General features: G+C 38.9%; 1 protein-coding gene and 1 non-coding gene across 2 annotated transcripts; both read right to left on the bottom strand.

Annotated features, from left to right (window-relative positions):
* Positions 1–72, bottom strand: trnaw-cca (transfer RNA tryptophan (anticodon CCA)). Its single transcript has one exon. It is a non-coding gene; the product is annotated as a tRNA-Trp (tRNA).
* Positions 73–764: 692 nt separating this feature from the next.
* cul2 (cullin 2) lies at positions 765–14,730 on the bottom strand. Its single transcript, XM_061713613.1, has 21 exons — positions 14,639–14,730; positions 12,187–12,325; positions 11,817–11,919; positions 11,628–11,722; positions 9,432–9,537; positions 9,122–9,204; positions 8,480–8,576; positions 7,904–8,014; positions 6,551–6,713; positions 6,305–6,429; positions 6,057–6,164; positions 5,813–5,872; positions 5,585–5,713; positions 5,336–5,422; positions 4,994–5,146; positions 4,799–4,876; positions 4,645–4,711; positions 3,544–3,746; positions 3,321–3,422; positions 3,068–3,184; positions 765–1,551 (listed from the first exon to the last, which is right to left on the bottom strand). The coding sequence occupies exons 2-21, from the start codon at positions 12,303–12,305 to the stop codon at positions 1,420–1,422; spliced, it is 2,238 nt and encodes a 745-aa protein (XP_061569597.1). The 5' UTR covers positions 12,306–12,325; positions 14,639–14,730; the 3' UTR covers positions 765–1,419.
* Between the last annotated feature and the right edge of the window lie 1,332 nt (positions 14,731–16,062).

Below are 16,062 nucleotides of genomic sequence, written 5' to 3' on the forward strand. Positions count from 1 at the left end.
TGACCCCGACGTGATTTGAACACGCAACCTTCTGATCTGGAGTCAGACGCGCTACCGTTGCGCCACGAGGTCCTTGGCCCCAGTACACCGACAGAACTGTATTACTCACTTCACATACCGGCTGCCATTACAATAAATGATGGTTTTAATCATTCATTTGAATATCCAAATCTTGTAAATTGATGTTCATGTTTCATAGCTGTGATGGCGGTCTCGTGAGTAACGGTTCTGTACGGTAGTGTTATACAGGTGTCCTCCCTGAGGCTGAATAAGCCTCTCTAAACCTGGAGGTGGGCCGGGGTCTCACCTCCATTCTGACCCGCATCAGCACCACGGACAGCTGTCATCACCATGGTTACCGCTAACATCGCAGGTGCGAGGCAGCGGCTCGTATTGAACGCGCATGCGCAAGTGACGTAATTTTATCTGGGCGGTGTTCATAGTAGCTAATGCTAGATGTGTTCACGTTACGGATCAAAATGATAACGCTTGTTGTTTATAGGGACATATTTAAATAAGTTGTTGCTATAACTTCAGGACGAAAGCTCGTGCAGCTCCTTCATTTGTTTCTTCTAGGATTCTGTATTATTAATGCAGCATACAAATTGGAATTACGAATTTGTTATAATATATTATATTAAAATATATTCAAAATGTTCAAATTTCACGTCAGTACTGTAGAAAACATGCATGAACAACCCCCCCTTCAATAAAAATAAACTCACAAAGTTACACATGACAAATATTTACATAAAAGCCTTCAGTGTTTTTATTTATTTATTTGACAAGCAGCAAGATCATGTTTTGTCACCTAATTTTTTTCCTTTACATTTGAAAGTAGATACAATAGTCAGTATACCAGTTTTATAACAATATTTTTTTTCCTAACTTCAGTACATTTAACAAAGAAAGAAAATAACACACAACAACTGCAAACGTGAGAAAAAAAAGCATGTTTTTAATGTGTAGCCACCAATGCGACCATTGATGTCAACTAATTCTGTCCCTGGTTTTCTTTGTTCCTTTAATCATTCTTGACAAGTAAGTTAATCAGCTCTTTCTTCTCCAACAGCTATAGGCATTTTCTTTTTGTCATTTGACGCACAGGTGCGTGGCACTGGTGATGTTGTAAACAGCATAAAATCAGGAAGTGAAGGGGCTTTGAAAGAGGGCCTTATGGGTGATGGTGGAAGCTGGCTGTCTGATGTGACATGATGACATTTCTCTTTTTCATCGATGGAGGCACCAGTCCTGTTTTAGTCACCACACAGCAGCACAGCAGACAGAGACAGTCCAAAAAACCTTGATGGATCAATGAGTCTGTTTTGTGGTTTCTTTTATAGTTTTAAACCTGCGTCTGCCGGTCAGTCACATGGGTGAGTGTCTGTATGGAGGCGCTCCCTGGTTTGGCTCCTCTGTTTATGCAACATAGCTGTACTCGTCCGCCGAGGTCTGGCTTCGCTCAATGTACTGCTTGTCGATGAGCACCTCGATGCACTTCTTGATCATGCTGATACTGGGGTTGAACCTGGCTTTGGACTGATTGATGACCTGAACACAGGAATGATAAAGAAAGGTCAATCTAATTTTGCATATAGGAAAGGAAGCAGGAAAAAAAATCTACGATGAAATGGGGACATGTGTTCATGAGTTCCTCTTCTTCAAAATTATTCAATGGGATCCATTACTCGTGCAGACCGAGCGCCTTTAACAGAGTTCAGGAAATCTATGAAAAGAACGCTTCAAACCTTTTAAAGCTTGCTACATTTTTGCAAGAATATAACTTCAAACTGCAATTTTTTACAAAGATCAAACAGAGAGATGAAGAAAGTAAAAATCAAGTGAGAGAGAAAAAAAATGTCATAACAGGCCCGCATCTAGATACTACCAACATCATATTTCACACAGGACTAAGCTTGCTTTGCAATGAGGACATCTCCTACTTTCAAACATGATACTTAGTATGTGAACAATATTGAGCAAACGGGAATGTTTTCAGAGAGGACTGGATTTCTCCTTGCAGCTTCTGCAACACACCATTGTTGTTCACTGATCTCATGAAGACCAACTCCTGAATATATCTGACTGGAGTTTGAACTCTACACATAGTTTTGTAACCATTTTCTGTCAGATGGGTATGAACAAGTCTTTTTGCCTGAAGTCCCTTGGAAATCTATGTTTTCAAGTAATGATGAATGTACAGAAAGTTTGGAGAAATCTCTAATCAGGGCATGCTACCGTCATCACCGCTGACTGATAATTGTCCAATTGTACTGTCAATTTATTGCCAATTTTAACAGTTCACATACTTCTGTCACGTACAGTTGTGCAATCTTTGATTATTACAACTATTTTTGTCCAATTAAGTTCTCTTTGTGCTTCTACAATATAACCAGATTTTCATCCAAGTGAGAGGACATATTTAAGCAGAAATTCAGAAAGTTTCACAGATGCACAACTTAAATTGAGACCACCTTTGTATATTTATTTTAAATATTTGATTAAAAAACAAAGGTACATACAGTGATGTTCTTATAAAATAGGCATAACAAGGGGACATGCAGTTTGTGAATCTGTAATAACAGTGTGAGAACACCATAGTCGCCGTTTGACAGAGAAATGAAAGTTTCCCTACAGATGTGCTCGGACATGATCCCAACGGCTTAGAATGTCATTCCAAACATATCCATCTAACAAAACCATGTTACCTCACCAGCAGGGAATCTACCATCCACATACACACTACGGCAGAAATTCAATCACGCCCGCGCTCAGTTTACCGTATTTTCCGCCACCGTGACCTCACTGCTGGCACATGAGCTCAGTGTGTTAAAAGCAAACATTTTTCATGCCCAGGGCAAAACCTGTTCCTGCTGAGCTCCCAGTGACTGTTTACAAACATATTCCTCTCCCTTTACTATGTTATTACAAGTCAATCCATTTTACATTGATGTCAGTAGTTTACTTTTTAAGTGGCGTGTATAAACAAGCTGTTTCCTAGTTCAGAAAGATACGAGTTCACGGGAGTTGACAAAAACAAACTTGTTAAGAGACAGCTTCCACTTACCTCCTGGATGAGGGCGTTATGCCGGAGTATCTTTCGGGCCTTCATGATTCTCACTATAGCAGCTTGTAAATACATTTTTCGATCCTCATCTACTGCACTCCTCGTCTGCTCCATCTCCTACAAGTCACACAGAAATGTGGCAATTTTGTCTTATGTTGCATGTCCCTTATTTTTATTTATTTATGCATTTATCTTCTTACAAAAAACTATTGTAAGTTTGAGAAAGACTTGCGGAGAGAACTCGTTGTCTGACCTGTGGTGTATCTTTCTGCATTGATGTTGTGATCTTGAACTTTGTCCTTTTACTGGTGAAACTCATATTCAGAGAAAACGTAGACTCTGTTTCAATCTCGTCCTGTGGACACAAAAGAAGAGGGTTATACAATCTTCATTATATTCTGCGTGTCAGTCTTGGAACCATTCAGCAGGGGTAAGTGGACCGTGAAGCGTTTCCTAAAGGAATGAAAAAGTCGGACCTTTTGTGAATCGTGGTTGACCATCTTGACGTCCAGCAGGGACTTGATGGTTTTCTGTAGCTCCTTCTCGTTCATCTGGGTGCCATCCTGCAGCTCCTTGTAAGTCACAGTCTGGCTGTTGTTGAAGGCCAGCAGCACCGCCATCTGGTAGGTAGTCACCATGGCAACGTAGGGCTTGGACAGGTAGTTCATCTTAACTTCGCCTGTTTGGGAGAAAGAACCAAGCAAAATTAGGCCTGTGTTGAAAAAAAAAAAATTGATTTTCCGATTCTAAATCAATTCTCATATGAATTCCTTAAAATCGATTCGTATGTCTAAAGATCGATTTTTTTTCATCATTACATTACAACTTTTGGTATTTTTTTGTTTATGCCCAAAAAAAGGAATGTTTTGTTCAACACAAGAATAACTGGTGCCATATTTTTGCCTTTATATATGTTTAAAGGTATGAAAACATTAAAGTTTTCAGTTATAATTGCATAAACTGTCTATATTTCTTTGCTTTATATTCTGTCTTGGGGTTACATTTGCATAAAATGCTGAAAAACTAAATTCTCAGAAATGGGAAAAAAAATAAAACCAATTTCATACACATTCATTCTGTTTGCTGCCCTGGATCTGTTTGATAATTTTGCCACACACCAAGTTTTTGAAAGCAGTTCTATCAGCATTCTGGGAGGTGATTGGTCCTTACAGCATCATTAGCTGCAATACTTGCTGTTGAATCTCAATATAATCCAAGTATTAATATGTTGCATAACTACAGTCATATAATTCATGCAACAGCTCAAAAAACATTTTTAATAACAATAACCCAAATCAATATCGGAATCGAATCAAAACCAAAGCATTATAATCGATTCTGAATCTTAAGAATTGGAATCGAATCATTTCTTGACATTTGAATCGATCCCCAGCCCTAAGCAAAATATGAACTTACCAATTAAAAAAAAAAAAAAAAAAGGTTTTACATAACTAGTAAATAATCTGTGAAAGTTAAGCTACTACAGTGTTATTTTTACTTTAATTCCTACAACTGGTTTGTGCTGTAAAAAAGTGTACTGTTGAATGAAATATTGGACACTTGTGTATGTATGTTACCTGTGGATAGATAGTGCAGCCAAGTCAACTTCCTCCCGCTGAAGTGCTGATTATAGAACAACTCAAACTGTAAAGGAGGGTGAAAACAGACGTTACTTCACTACGCGCTCTCGTCATGAGCACCGGCCTCTTGAAGTTCAGCAGTGCTCCTCACCATCTGCACGCTCTTCTCGAGCTCTTGAGGGATGGCAAATGTGGATGAGGGGACGTGTGTGAGAGGCCAGGCTCCAGCCTGTGAAGCAACAACACGGGCCGCAGCATTACACATGTGAATCACTAATATAGGTTTCATAAAATTCAAATGGATTCTTAAATATTGCATTCAGTGATTCTAGCCTTCCTCACACACCTGTAATACATAGATTTGGAAGCTGATTCCCAAGTCCACCACTGTCTCCTGCGTCTTAATGAAATTGTTGAACTTGTTGTTGAGGTCGGCGCTCACGCTCATGTCTGTGTACATTCTGTGAAGTTTGCTGGTGAACTCATAGCCACAAGCTTGCTGCAGGGTTGAAGAGGAGGACCAGCGTGTTCGGGTCGTGGAGTAGTAGAGAAGCCAAACAGAACAATGTAGAACATAATGAGTGTGTGTTCATATCCTTCAGTAAAACAATCATATGCTCTTGGATGGCTCTTTGAATCCCCCACATTTAAAATGAGATGCCTCGTACATTTCCAGAGGTGGATTTACCTTTAGTTTGTTGATCATGGCTTCTTCTGAGTCCATTGACAATGATAAACCATATATTAATCGCTTTGCTAGCATTCTGGCATAAAACTGTAGGAAAAAAAGGGAAAACTGATTATTTTGGGACTTCTGATTCTAAAAACAGACATACTGACATACAAATCTTTTGAACTATTTTGAGATTGAAATAGTTTTTGTCTGCAGTCAAAACTGAAACATCTGTTTTTGCTGCACCCCGAGACAGTCCCGTACCTTTTGAAAGATGTCCTTATCGTCTATGTACTTGAACACTGTGATGAAGCTGGTCAGCTTATCCTCCACCTCATTTTCTGTCATTCCCTTTGCAGATTTTTTCAGCAGATTGTCACAGTATTTTGCCAGCTGGACAGACACACGAGAAGGGGGAGGGGGGTGACCTGGTCAAACATCTGCATGCGACACCATGTACATGTCTGTCTGCGTGTTTGTGTATACACTCACGAGTTCTGGGGCTTTGCAGGTGGACTTGGGCTCTCTGAAGTTGACCACAGACGTCAAAGCCTGAGGAAAAAAGGGCAAATGAAGGAAACATTCAGTCAAGATAATTTAAATTTGTGAATGATTGTGAATACATATCTAAATGCTAATTTGATCATGTAGAATTCACAGTTTGTTCTTTATACTCAATAGCCATGGCGACTGTTTGATGATTAGGAAGCAGCAGGCTGAGGCCGGAGCGCCTTACCTTATCGAGTGCACTCATGAAGTGCTGATCTCCATTTAGAACTGTGTTAATGAGCTGGACAAATTTACTGTGAACCTCCAGAACCGACTCCACAAACAGGGTTGGCATCTAGACGAGTCAGGCGAGAGAGACCGGGCCGGGTTATCAAAAGATATTTATAGAAAGTAATACGAAATGCATACCCTTTCAAAGCTATTCCATGATCCACAGACAGTGACATGCAAATTCAAGTGCCCAGTCATACGAACATTTTCCTGAGAGAGGTTACTAGTGCCTCTGATGCCCTCGTTGTGGATATGGACCTGCAGCTCCTGGATCATGTGAGGCAGCCCGTTGGACACGGCCCGCAACAGTGTGTACATGTTTGCCATGTCTGTGTTATAACAGGACAACAAGACAGTTTATGTCACTTTCCCCAACGCCCTGTGGTGACTGTGCAACAATGTATTGCATGAGGTGTAACTGGAGAACAAGCGCCAGTAATGTCGGCTGACCTTCTCTCTTTTCCTGCCGAATAATGTTCTGGCATTCCCCGTGCAGGAACTGCAGGTGATCCGCAACCATCCTTTGTTGGCATTCATAAATGACTTTGGCATAGGAGCTGGGGTTCAGGTACTTCCGACATCGCACTTCTTCGTCTTTTAACCGCCCTAAAACCTGGATGAAGAGACGAAACCAAACATAATTGGCTAAGAAACTCCTTGCTTTCAATAACTCTTCAATAACTGAACCAGTACCCCCTCTGTGGCACAACACGAGTGTCCTTTTGGCGTCTCCAAATGGCCATTTTTGGAAAGGTCTAGACACAATCTTACAAAAACATGTGTAAAATACTCATTTTTTGTGGTATTGTTATCAAATTTGAACTTGCACTAGATAAGGATTCATGCTGTGGTGCCATGGGGTTTTCCAGCTAATAAGTCACAGATTCACTCATCTGCAGACATCTGGTTACAAAACAAATTCCCGGCAGAATTAAAAACCTTCTATTTCAGTGTTCAAACTTAGATTATTCCATGCTAGTAGAAGTTATAGTGATTCTGAAGTTATAGTTGGGGGGGAAATTTAAGAGTGTTACCTTTCAAAAGAGACCAAAACCATCCATGTACTTCAAACGGTTCAAGAACAGCTTTCAATTTACTTTGGGTATGCCTTTGATAGGCGTTTTAGGCAAATTGTACAGGAATGGTAACAGGTTAAGGTGATTAAATAAAGCCTTTACGTAGTGTTATGCAAATATGTTAGCACATGTAACAACTGAGCATAAATTAAGAGGGGGGGGGGGGTTCTCCACAGCTGTGATCTGGGCTAGAAAAGGTTGCTGTGACTGAGTTTGTCCAGACACGACAGCTGTGCAGCCTGTTGCTGCTCTTCTCCAGTCATGTCCAATCTCAACCTTCATGTTAACTTGGTACAACAACAGTGACAGATTACACAGGGAGGCAAACGGTCCTTATACTTGATTAAGCTCTAATGCAACAGGCTGGATGGATACATTTATCAGATTAAACTAATCACTGGCAGGATAAATGAATATGGGAAGGATAAAGAGAGTGACCGTGAAGGATATGTCATGGTAGAAGGAGTGTCATGCTGCCAGAGTGACAGGACACACACGTTCACACTGCTGTTGTGGATGCTGGTACAGACAAACACACTCAGCTCAAACAAGATGCAGTGAGATGCATCGACGGTCACCGAACCACAATTCTTAAAATCAATGCAGATTATCGGGAACACAATGACGAACATAAAACGGAGCTTAACTATAGATACTGATGCCCTTGCACGGTGGCCTGAACACACCCAGCATTCACAAACACTGATTATCTTTTCATGTGTCCTACCTTCTCCATATACTGAGAGCAGTTAGATTGCTGCATTAGGTTGGAGGCTTCCTGTTTGTAATACTCTCCTGTTTTCATCAAAAAAGGCCCCTCAAAGGTTTCCTGATAAAACTGCAACAAAGGAAATAAAAGCATGAGAAGCAGCTTTTAGTATAGATATATACAGGTTTATATTAACAACAAATGTACATTTGTGAAGAATGTGGGTCAACGGGTATTTTCCAGCTTGAATTTTGATCTTAACCTTTCAATGTCAGATGTATTGTATTTGATACATTCATTTTTGAGACTTTTGCAGCATCGTCTTAATCAAAAAAGAGGAAAAATAGATGTACATTTACCTAATATATTCATAATGATGAGGAAAATAATTATTTAGAAACTGCTTTAATACAAAATTTGAAGTGTTTTTGATTCCAATTAACACTTCAAATAAAAATAAATGTGGGATTTTTTCGTGTTAATTCATATATCAGACTTTAAATGGTTTGCTTTAATACGGGTCCTTGTAAACGTGAAACAACATACGGTACATTTGAGGGAATAGCATAACTGTGCTGTTATCCGTCATCTCACCTTTAGTGGAAACTTCTTCTTGTACTGTTCAACATGAACAAAGGAGTTGATGACACCATGGATGACCTTCTGGTTGGGGTTCTCACCACAGCGATCACTGCAAGAGAGGATGGAGCCGCTTTTAGGTTTGGCTGTCATACAATTACATTTCTCCCCAGAAACTCCCAGTGATCCCAATACTTATTTTCATAAGTCTGTCCATTTTCACATTACGATGATTGATAATAATTTTTTTGGGGGCAGTGTTCAGATGGACACAGAAAGACACTGCCTACACAAGTAATCATAGAAACAAAGCATGTGATATAGGCCCAGTGACCACAAGGCAACAATGGCCCATCTATAAGTGGTGGTAATACCTAAAAGAAAATATAAAGTTAACAGGCTTCAGTTGTTACCATTCAGATTCAAAAGTACAGATAAAATCAACCAGATATCGGTTATCATGACATCCAGCCAATGTCAGTAAAAAGCCCTTGTAGATAGTGATTAAAGTACGAGGGATCAAAAATAAACATTGGGAGGAATGACAGTTTAACAAGTCTACATACAACACAGCACAGTGTTTTACAAGTTCATTATACGTTTTCTGCCATCAGAAAATGGTTTGACATTGCCTCCTAGTGTGTGAGAAATGCATACTTTTTTATTTCATTTAGCAACATCCGGATCAGCACAGCCTGAAGGGGTTCAATCATCAGCTTCCTCCACATGTCTAGAGCCAACTGAAACGACAAATGAAGACAGAATATTAGCAGTGTAGCCAGATACTGGAACATGCTATTCTAATGGGGAATGTCAAGAGAAACCTAGATTTGACTAATGAATCCCACTAATGAGTAAATCAGTTTGTTTATGTGCTCGTCTTATTCGTATGTGATCTTACCCAAGTAAACTACATAGACATTGGGGGATGAACTGTCTTTGAACGTGTACATAAATGAGTGAGTACCTCGCCGATCTCCATGAGCGGCTCGTTCATGTCCACGCCTCCGTAACCGTACTGAAGGTCGGCTTCTGTTAGTTTGTTCTTCTTGATGAATTGTGTGTTGAGATACCTGAACAACATAGGGAGAGGGTTACATTTATGAACAATCTGTCATGTAAAAAAAGAAACAATACTGTCCTTCATTTCCAAGGTTTCAAATATGAGGACAAAAAAAAAAAGTAATCAGATAATAATATTAGGGTACATCAACAATAAATAAACACATAACATATTACACAATGACTTCTGTATTTGACAGAAACCAACCTAAATAAAACTACACCCTTGCTGCGCTTAATTATAATTCAATTCAATTTTATTTATATAGCGTCTATTACAACATAAGTTGTCTCTAGACGCTTTCCAGAGACCCAAAACATGACCCCAGAGCAATTACTACATAAACAATGCAAGGTAAAAACTCCCCTAGTGAGAGAAAAGCCTTAAGCCAAACAGTGGCAAGGAAAAACTCCCCTTTAATTGAACAGGACTTGTGAAAAAAGTAACGTTTTCTGTGCTAAAGAGCATATTTGTGCATCTGAAGTGAGAACGAAACAGAGAAAAACAACGTCTGATAGCACAACCCTGTCAGACTTCGCCAGCCTCAAGCCTGACTTGAGTGTGTTATGCAGTCATAGTTATGCAGGGAGCCATTCAGATTCATAAAGGACTGTAATATTACAGACCCAGCCCTGAGCAGAGATATACAGCCTCTCTATATTTATCTAGATGCAGCTTCACATTACGCTGGAATTCCTGTGCCTTGGAAGTGGGAAGCACAAATATGTAACGCTGATTTCAAAAGACATACACCCGGCGTGAGAACAGAAAGGAGGAGAATGGAGTGGCCGACCTCCCCATTTAAAAGCCGCTGCTCTGAACAAAGCATGTCACAGACATCACAAAATTCTGTCAGTTCCAGTTTTACACATTAAAACACTATATACTGAGTTTAACCCATAGCTTTTTTATTTTTATTTTATTTTTTAATTTGTACAAACATAAAGATGCTGCATCCAAGGGATCAATTTAACATCTGCTCTACCACCAAGTCCTCTCTTGTGCTAGACCTGGAAACATCACTGCACTGCACTTCCCCAAACAGGGCAAATCCAGCCAGGTATTATTTCTAACGTTATAATAAATGTAAGAGTTCGTGCCTGAGTGTTTCCACATTGTGATCCACCTGAATAACAAATACATAATGTCCTGATGGGCTTTAATTTAGAGGCATCACTGTGCATAGGACTAAATTAGTGTAAATATGAACAAAATTCATGAAGGGGCAGATCAGCATCTTCTTGTGTTAGAAAAAATTACTTAAAACTTTATATGTCACAGAGGGGTTAAACAAGGGTTAAACCTTAAAACTCAGATGAGCTAGTGCAATTAACCCAATATGTATCTTTTAAGAAAGTAAGGAGCTCCTAGGTAAAGCTAATAAAAGTGCACCTTACTGTATGTCACATGATGTGTTATGGAAAAGAAACATGGCGTGTGACAAATCAAGACAGCTAGTTGAAAGAAAAGCATAACTGCACGCTGCATTTAAAAGACCCTAATTCACTGAGCAATCTTAGATTCATACGGCTACAGACATTTGTCTATACTCTCAATTTGGTAGTTTTTAATAACTTAACATAACAGTTAAACTAAAGATGATAAAATAAAATAATCAACATTTTAGGGAAAATGTTTTATCAACATCTATCTATTTTTGTGCAAAAATCTTTGGCACTAGTAGTCCTCTTTTATTAAAGTTGAATGATTTCAACTATTTCTTTTCACATTTCTTGGAGACATAAACACAACATACAGGTTCCTGACTCTTAATTCTGAATATAATAGGATCATAATAATATTATTACAAATATATATATAAACATGTAAATATGTGCTTTATCATATATGTTTAAATTCATTTGAGTACATCTTCCATTTTTCATAATTATAAAAATAAAACATTAATAAATTAATAGATATTTAAACAAGACTAGTGGTGCTAAAAACTTTTGCACAAGTACTGGTCATAGAATAAACACTGATAACATGTTTGGAAAAAAAATAAAAGTAATAGGAACTATTTTTTTCACTGCCTTAGTCCACTGACATGGTGGAAATGGCGAATAAAGCTTGTGACTTATCAAGTTGAAACATTACCTGTACAGACAGTCCATGTAATCAGCTCCTCTGCTGTATTCATCCCAGTATCTGTGGTACATCACTAAAACCTTCTCCTCCGATTCCAGCACTTTCTGAAATACACACATGTGCAGCATGTATTACAGAGAGCACAGGTATTTAGAAAAAAAAAAGAAAATTCACTTCATTAAGCTGCAAATGGTTTACCTTGTACAACTGTCTGACGTGGTTTTCAAGAAACATCTTGGTCTCTGTGTATAATCTTTCACCCAGAGGCTCTGGGTATGCAACACACAAAGCATAAATGTCCCTGGTGTCAAAGTTCAGGATAAATAGAGATGATAAACATTATTGATTCAGTATATTATCAATAAAACTGTAGTATGTCATTCTAAATGCAACACATCTATGTTCATAAAAAAGATTTGATGCCTGGCGTCTGCCAGAACAAGCACCTCTTCTTTTTTATTCTGTAAATAAAATTTAATTTACAGCACAGTCATACTTGACCCTGCCTGAAATGTCATACAAATCTTACAGTTTAAATTTCATTATAGAACAAGATAGTAAAGGATACGAGAATCTATCATTCCAAGTGGCTCTCTCCACATAGTCGAGCATCACAACAGCCTTGATTGTTGTCAGTAACTTGTTCCATGTCTCGTCAAAATCCACCACCCGTGGCTTTAAGGACATTGTAAGTTTTCTCTTTCAGTCTGATGGACCAAAGAAACACAAAATGAAAGTTAGAAAGAGTGAGGTTTAAAAATAGGAACATGTAACTTGCTTCAGTTTCTTTTTCAACAACGCAGCAATCACCCCATCCACCCTGCAGTTAAGATGATTTAAATCAGAAAATGTAGGCAGCATATGATGAAAATGAAAAAGACAGCTTGAAAAAGTGAGAACAAAACAAAATTACATACATACATGGTAATAACGACATAAAAACACTAACAATGTGTTATCATGATAAGAAAATATTCTCTGTTATGAGGATGTGAAAAATAACACCAATCAAATTATAGCTACAATATTCGACATTGAGAGGATAACACTAGTTTTATAATAAATTGGACTAGGGATAACTAGACTTGATTGGAACTGTCTTAAGCTGGCAACACGTTTCCCCCTTTTGAAAATGTGTTTTATTTTTTTTATGTTCAGATGCATGGGCTTTTCTACTGAAGCAGTTTTTGTTTCTCCTCCCCTATCTAAACATTTAACCTCTCGTGGTTAAATGTACAGATGTGACTGTCTTAGCTGCCACCTAGACTTGTACGACTTTTTCAAGTCTAGGTGATTTGCTTCCAATCAGCAACAATCAAATTATAGCTATAATATTCGACATTGAGAGGATAAGACTAGTTTTATAATAAATTGGACTAGGGATAACTAGACTAGGTATAACTAGACTGGGGATAATTAAACTAGGGATAACTAGACTGGGGATAACTATACTAGGGATAACTATACTAGACTAGGGATCACTAGACTAGGGATAATAACTAGACTAGGGATAATTAAACTAGACTAGGGATAATCAAACCAGGGATAACTAGACTAAACAAAGCGCTCAAGTTCAGAAACTGTCTGTCACTCTTTGACAGACAAAGCTGCGGAAAAGCCTCTAGTTTTATAATAAATTGGACTAGGGATAACTAGACTAGGGATAACTAGAATCGGGATAATAACTAGACTAGGGATCACTACTCTGGGGATAATTAAACCAGGCATAATTAAACTAGGGATCACTAGACTGGGGATAATTAAACTAGGGATCACTAGACTGGGGATAATTAAACTAGGGATAATTAAACTAGGGGTAATTAGACTAGGGGTAATTAGACTAGGGATAATTAAACTAGGGATAATTAAACTAGGGATAACTAGACTAGGGATAATAAAACTAGGGATAACTAGACTAGGGATAATAAAACTAGGGATAATAAAACTAGGGATAACTAGACTAGGGATAATAAAACTAGGGATAACTAGACTAGGGATAATAAAACTAGGGATAATAAAACTAGGGATAACTAGACTAGGGATAATAAAACTAGACTAGGGATAATTAAACTAGGGATAATAAAACTAGGGATAATAAAACTAGGGATAATAAAACTAGGGATAACTAGACTAGGGATAATAAAACTAGGGATAACTAGACTAGGGATAATAAAACTAGGGACAACTAGACTAGGGATAATAAAACTAGGGATAACTAGACTAGGGATAATAAAACTAGGGATAACTAGACTAGGGATAATAAAACTAGGGATAACTAGACTAGTGATAATAAAACTAGGGATAACTAGACATTTTCTCAGTCCCTCACATAAACAAAGCGCTCAGGTTCATAAACTCAGTGCTGTCACTCTTGGACAGACAAAGCCTCCAGGAAGCCGAGCAGCACCTGCATGTCTCCACTTCCAGGTGTGTCAGCAGGACCACAGGTGAGGACCACAGGTGAGAGCCCCGGGGCAGCAGGCCCGGCGGGGCTTCTTCATTCATACCAGTTGCTCTAACGTCACACACAACATTGCAACATCGGATACACTTTAGTTGGGTTTCTCCAGCTGGCTGCGTCACATTTAAACACATTCGTCTGGTATGAAGACACCTGTTATCCCCTGGTGAACACCCCTGCAGGTGTTAGGGATAAACACGGCTGGTAGGAGCCGGTTAGTTGTCCCAGACCGGGATGGGGAGCTGCAGTACCGGGCCAGCAGCACAGCAGGTTAAGGCTGATTTATGGGTCCGCGTTAAATCGACGCAGAGCCTACGGCGTAGGGTACGCGACGACGCGCGCCGTACGCCGTAGGCTCTACGTCGAGGTGACGCGGGACCATAAATCAGGCGTTAGCCCGCTAGCGGCTAGCAGGCTAACCCCAGCGCAGCTAGCGCTAGCTGAGCTGACACCTGATAAGTTTCCCCCACATTCACCCTGACAGCTCACCAAAACACGGCACTGCTGTTTAACGAAACGGCCTACTTAGATCGGGTGAGGGCGCCTGAGTAGTACTCACCTCTGTTTAGTTATTACTTCTAATAAAACTCCGGTTAGTCGGCTGTCACTGGCTTGACTGGACTCGCAGGTCTCCCTGCCTCCTGGACTACACCACTGCGATTACACGGGAGGGGGGTCAGGGAACACTGTAGGTCATTTAGACCACTTTATCCTCATCTCACCCTGGCATAACGTCTAAAATAGATATTGTGTTAATTATACGTTTTATAAATGTGGTTGACCCTTTCAGAAGTTGAGATTAAAGAAAGACTTTAAAACAACAAGCACAACGATATTACAATGGTATCGTCCATAACTACGGAAGCCCCGCAGGAGTTGAGCGTTACAAGTATATTTTAGATTCTGTAACATACAATGTTTTAATGTATTTCCTTTGTTTAAAAACGTTACATTTATGCATCATCTGCCCCGTATGTATCTAAAATGAATCACCCGACACTTTACGCCCAACGTTTTCTCCGTCTTATGATATTTGACTAAGAAAGATGAATACCTTATGTATTCCAGTTACTGGAAAAACACTCCCATTTGTTATTTTTGTAAATTAGATGCTATGGATATCAAAACAAACACGGTTCCCTCGCGAGAGAATAAAAATCCACCAGTCAGTTGTAAAACGGTATTAACAGGAGTTCTAAAAATCCTGCGTATAGTTTAAATGACGCCATAAACGCCATCGTTTTGTTTTTAAGGTGATCTCACCTTAAAATCTCACTCTTTCTCACTCTTTATCATAAGTGAAGTTTCAGTCTCTCTCTCATTCACTATAGACGGATTTAATGTTAGTTACACAGTTATAAAACTGTGCTTATTGCAATATAAAGATTTCCTGATCTCACTCATCGATTGTCAAAATGTTGAATAAAGATAATTTGATATAATAGATTTAAGAGGATAAATAAAGAAGCGTCTCCAGAAGGGTTCCAGCCTGGTCAGAGACACAAGTTCAAGTAAATAGGCTTTTATTTTATTAGATAATAGTGAAAAGAGGTGAGATAATGCTTTATTTTAACTTAAATATGTCCAGATATTGATTTTGTTCCCATCTTTGATGGTGTCGATAACAATAATTTTTATAAAGGAGGATAGGATGATCTGCCAGCTGAACCAGAGCCCAGCATTTCTGAACCTGATCACCTGCAAGCCAGCAACGGAAAGCACATTCAATATATTCTCTCATCTAATCTGTTAACCATCTTGAAATACTTAAAATAACAATAATATGCACAAGAACTGTAGTCGCAGGTTGATTTGTGATTTCAAAATAAAAGATCTAGTCGTATTTAAAATGGCAAGCCTATTATTAACTTTGCTCTTTCACAATTTTATTGTCCCAGATGGGCTTTTTCAAGAAGCACCATTTCCAGTTTCTTCCAATGGGGATGTGGATAGAGAGCCTGACCGCTATATCACGCTTCAGGG

The sequence above is a fragment of the Cololabis saira genome, chromosome 22 (assembly GCF_033807715.1).
Source record: "Cololabis saira isolate AMF1-May2022 chromosome 22, fColSai1.1, whole genome shotgun sequence".
Classification (NCBI taxonomy): Eukaryota; Metazoa; Chordata; class Actinopteri; order Beloniformes; family Belonidae; genus Cololabis; species Cololabis saira.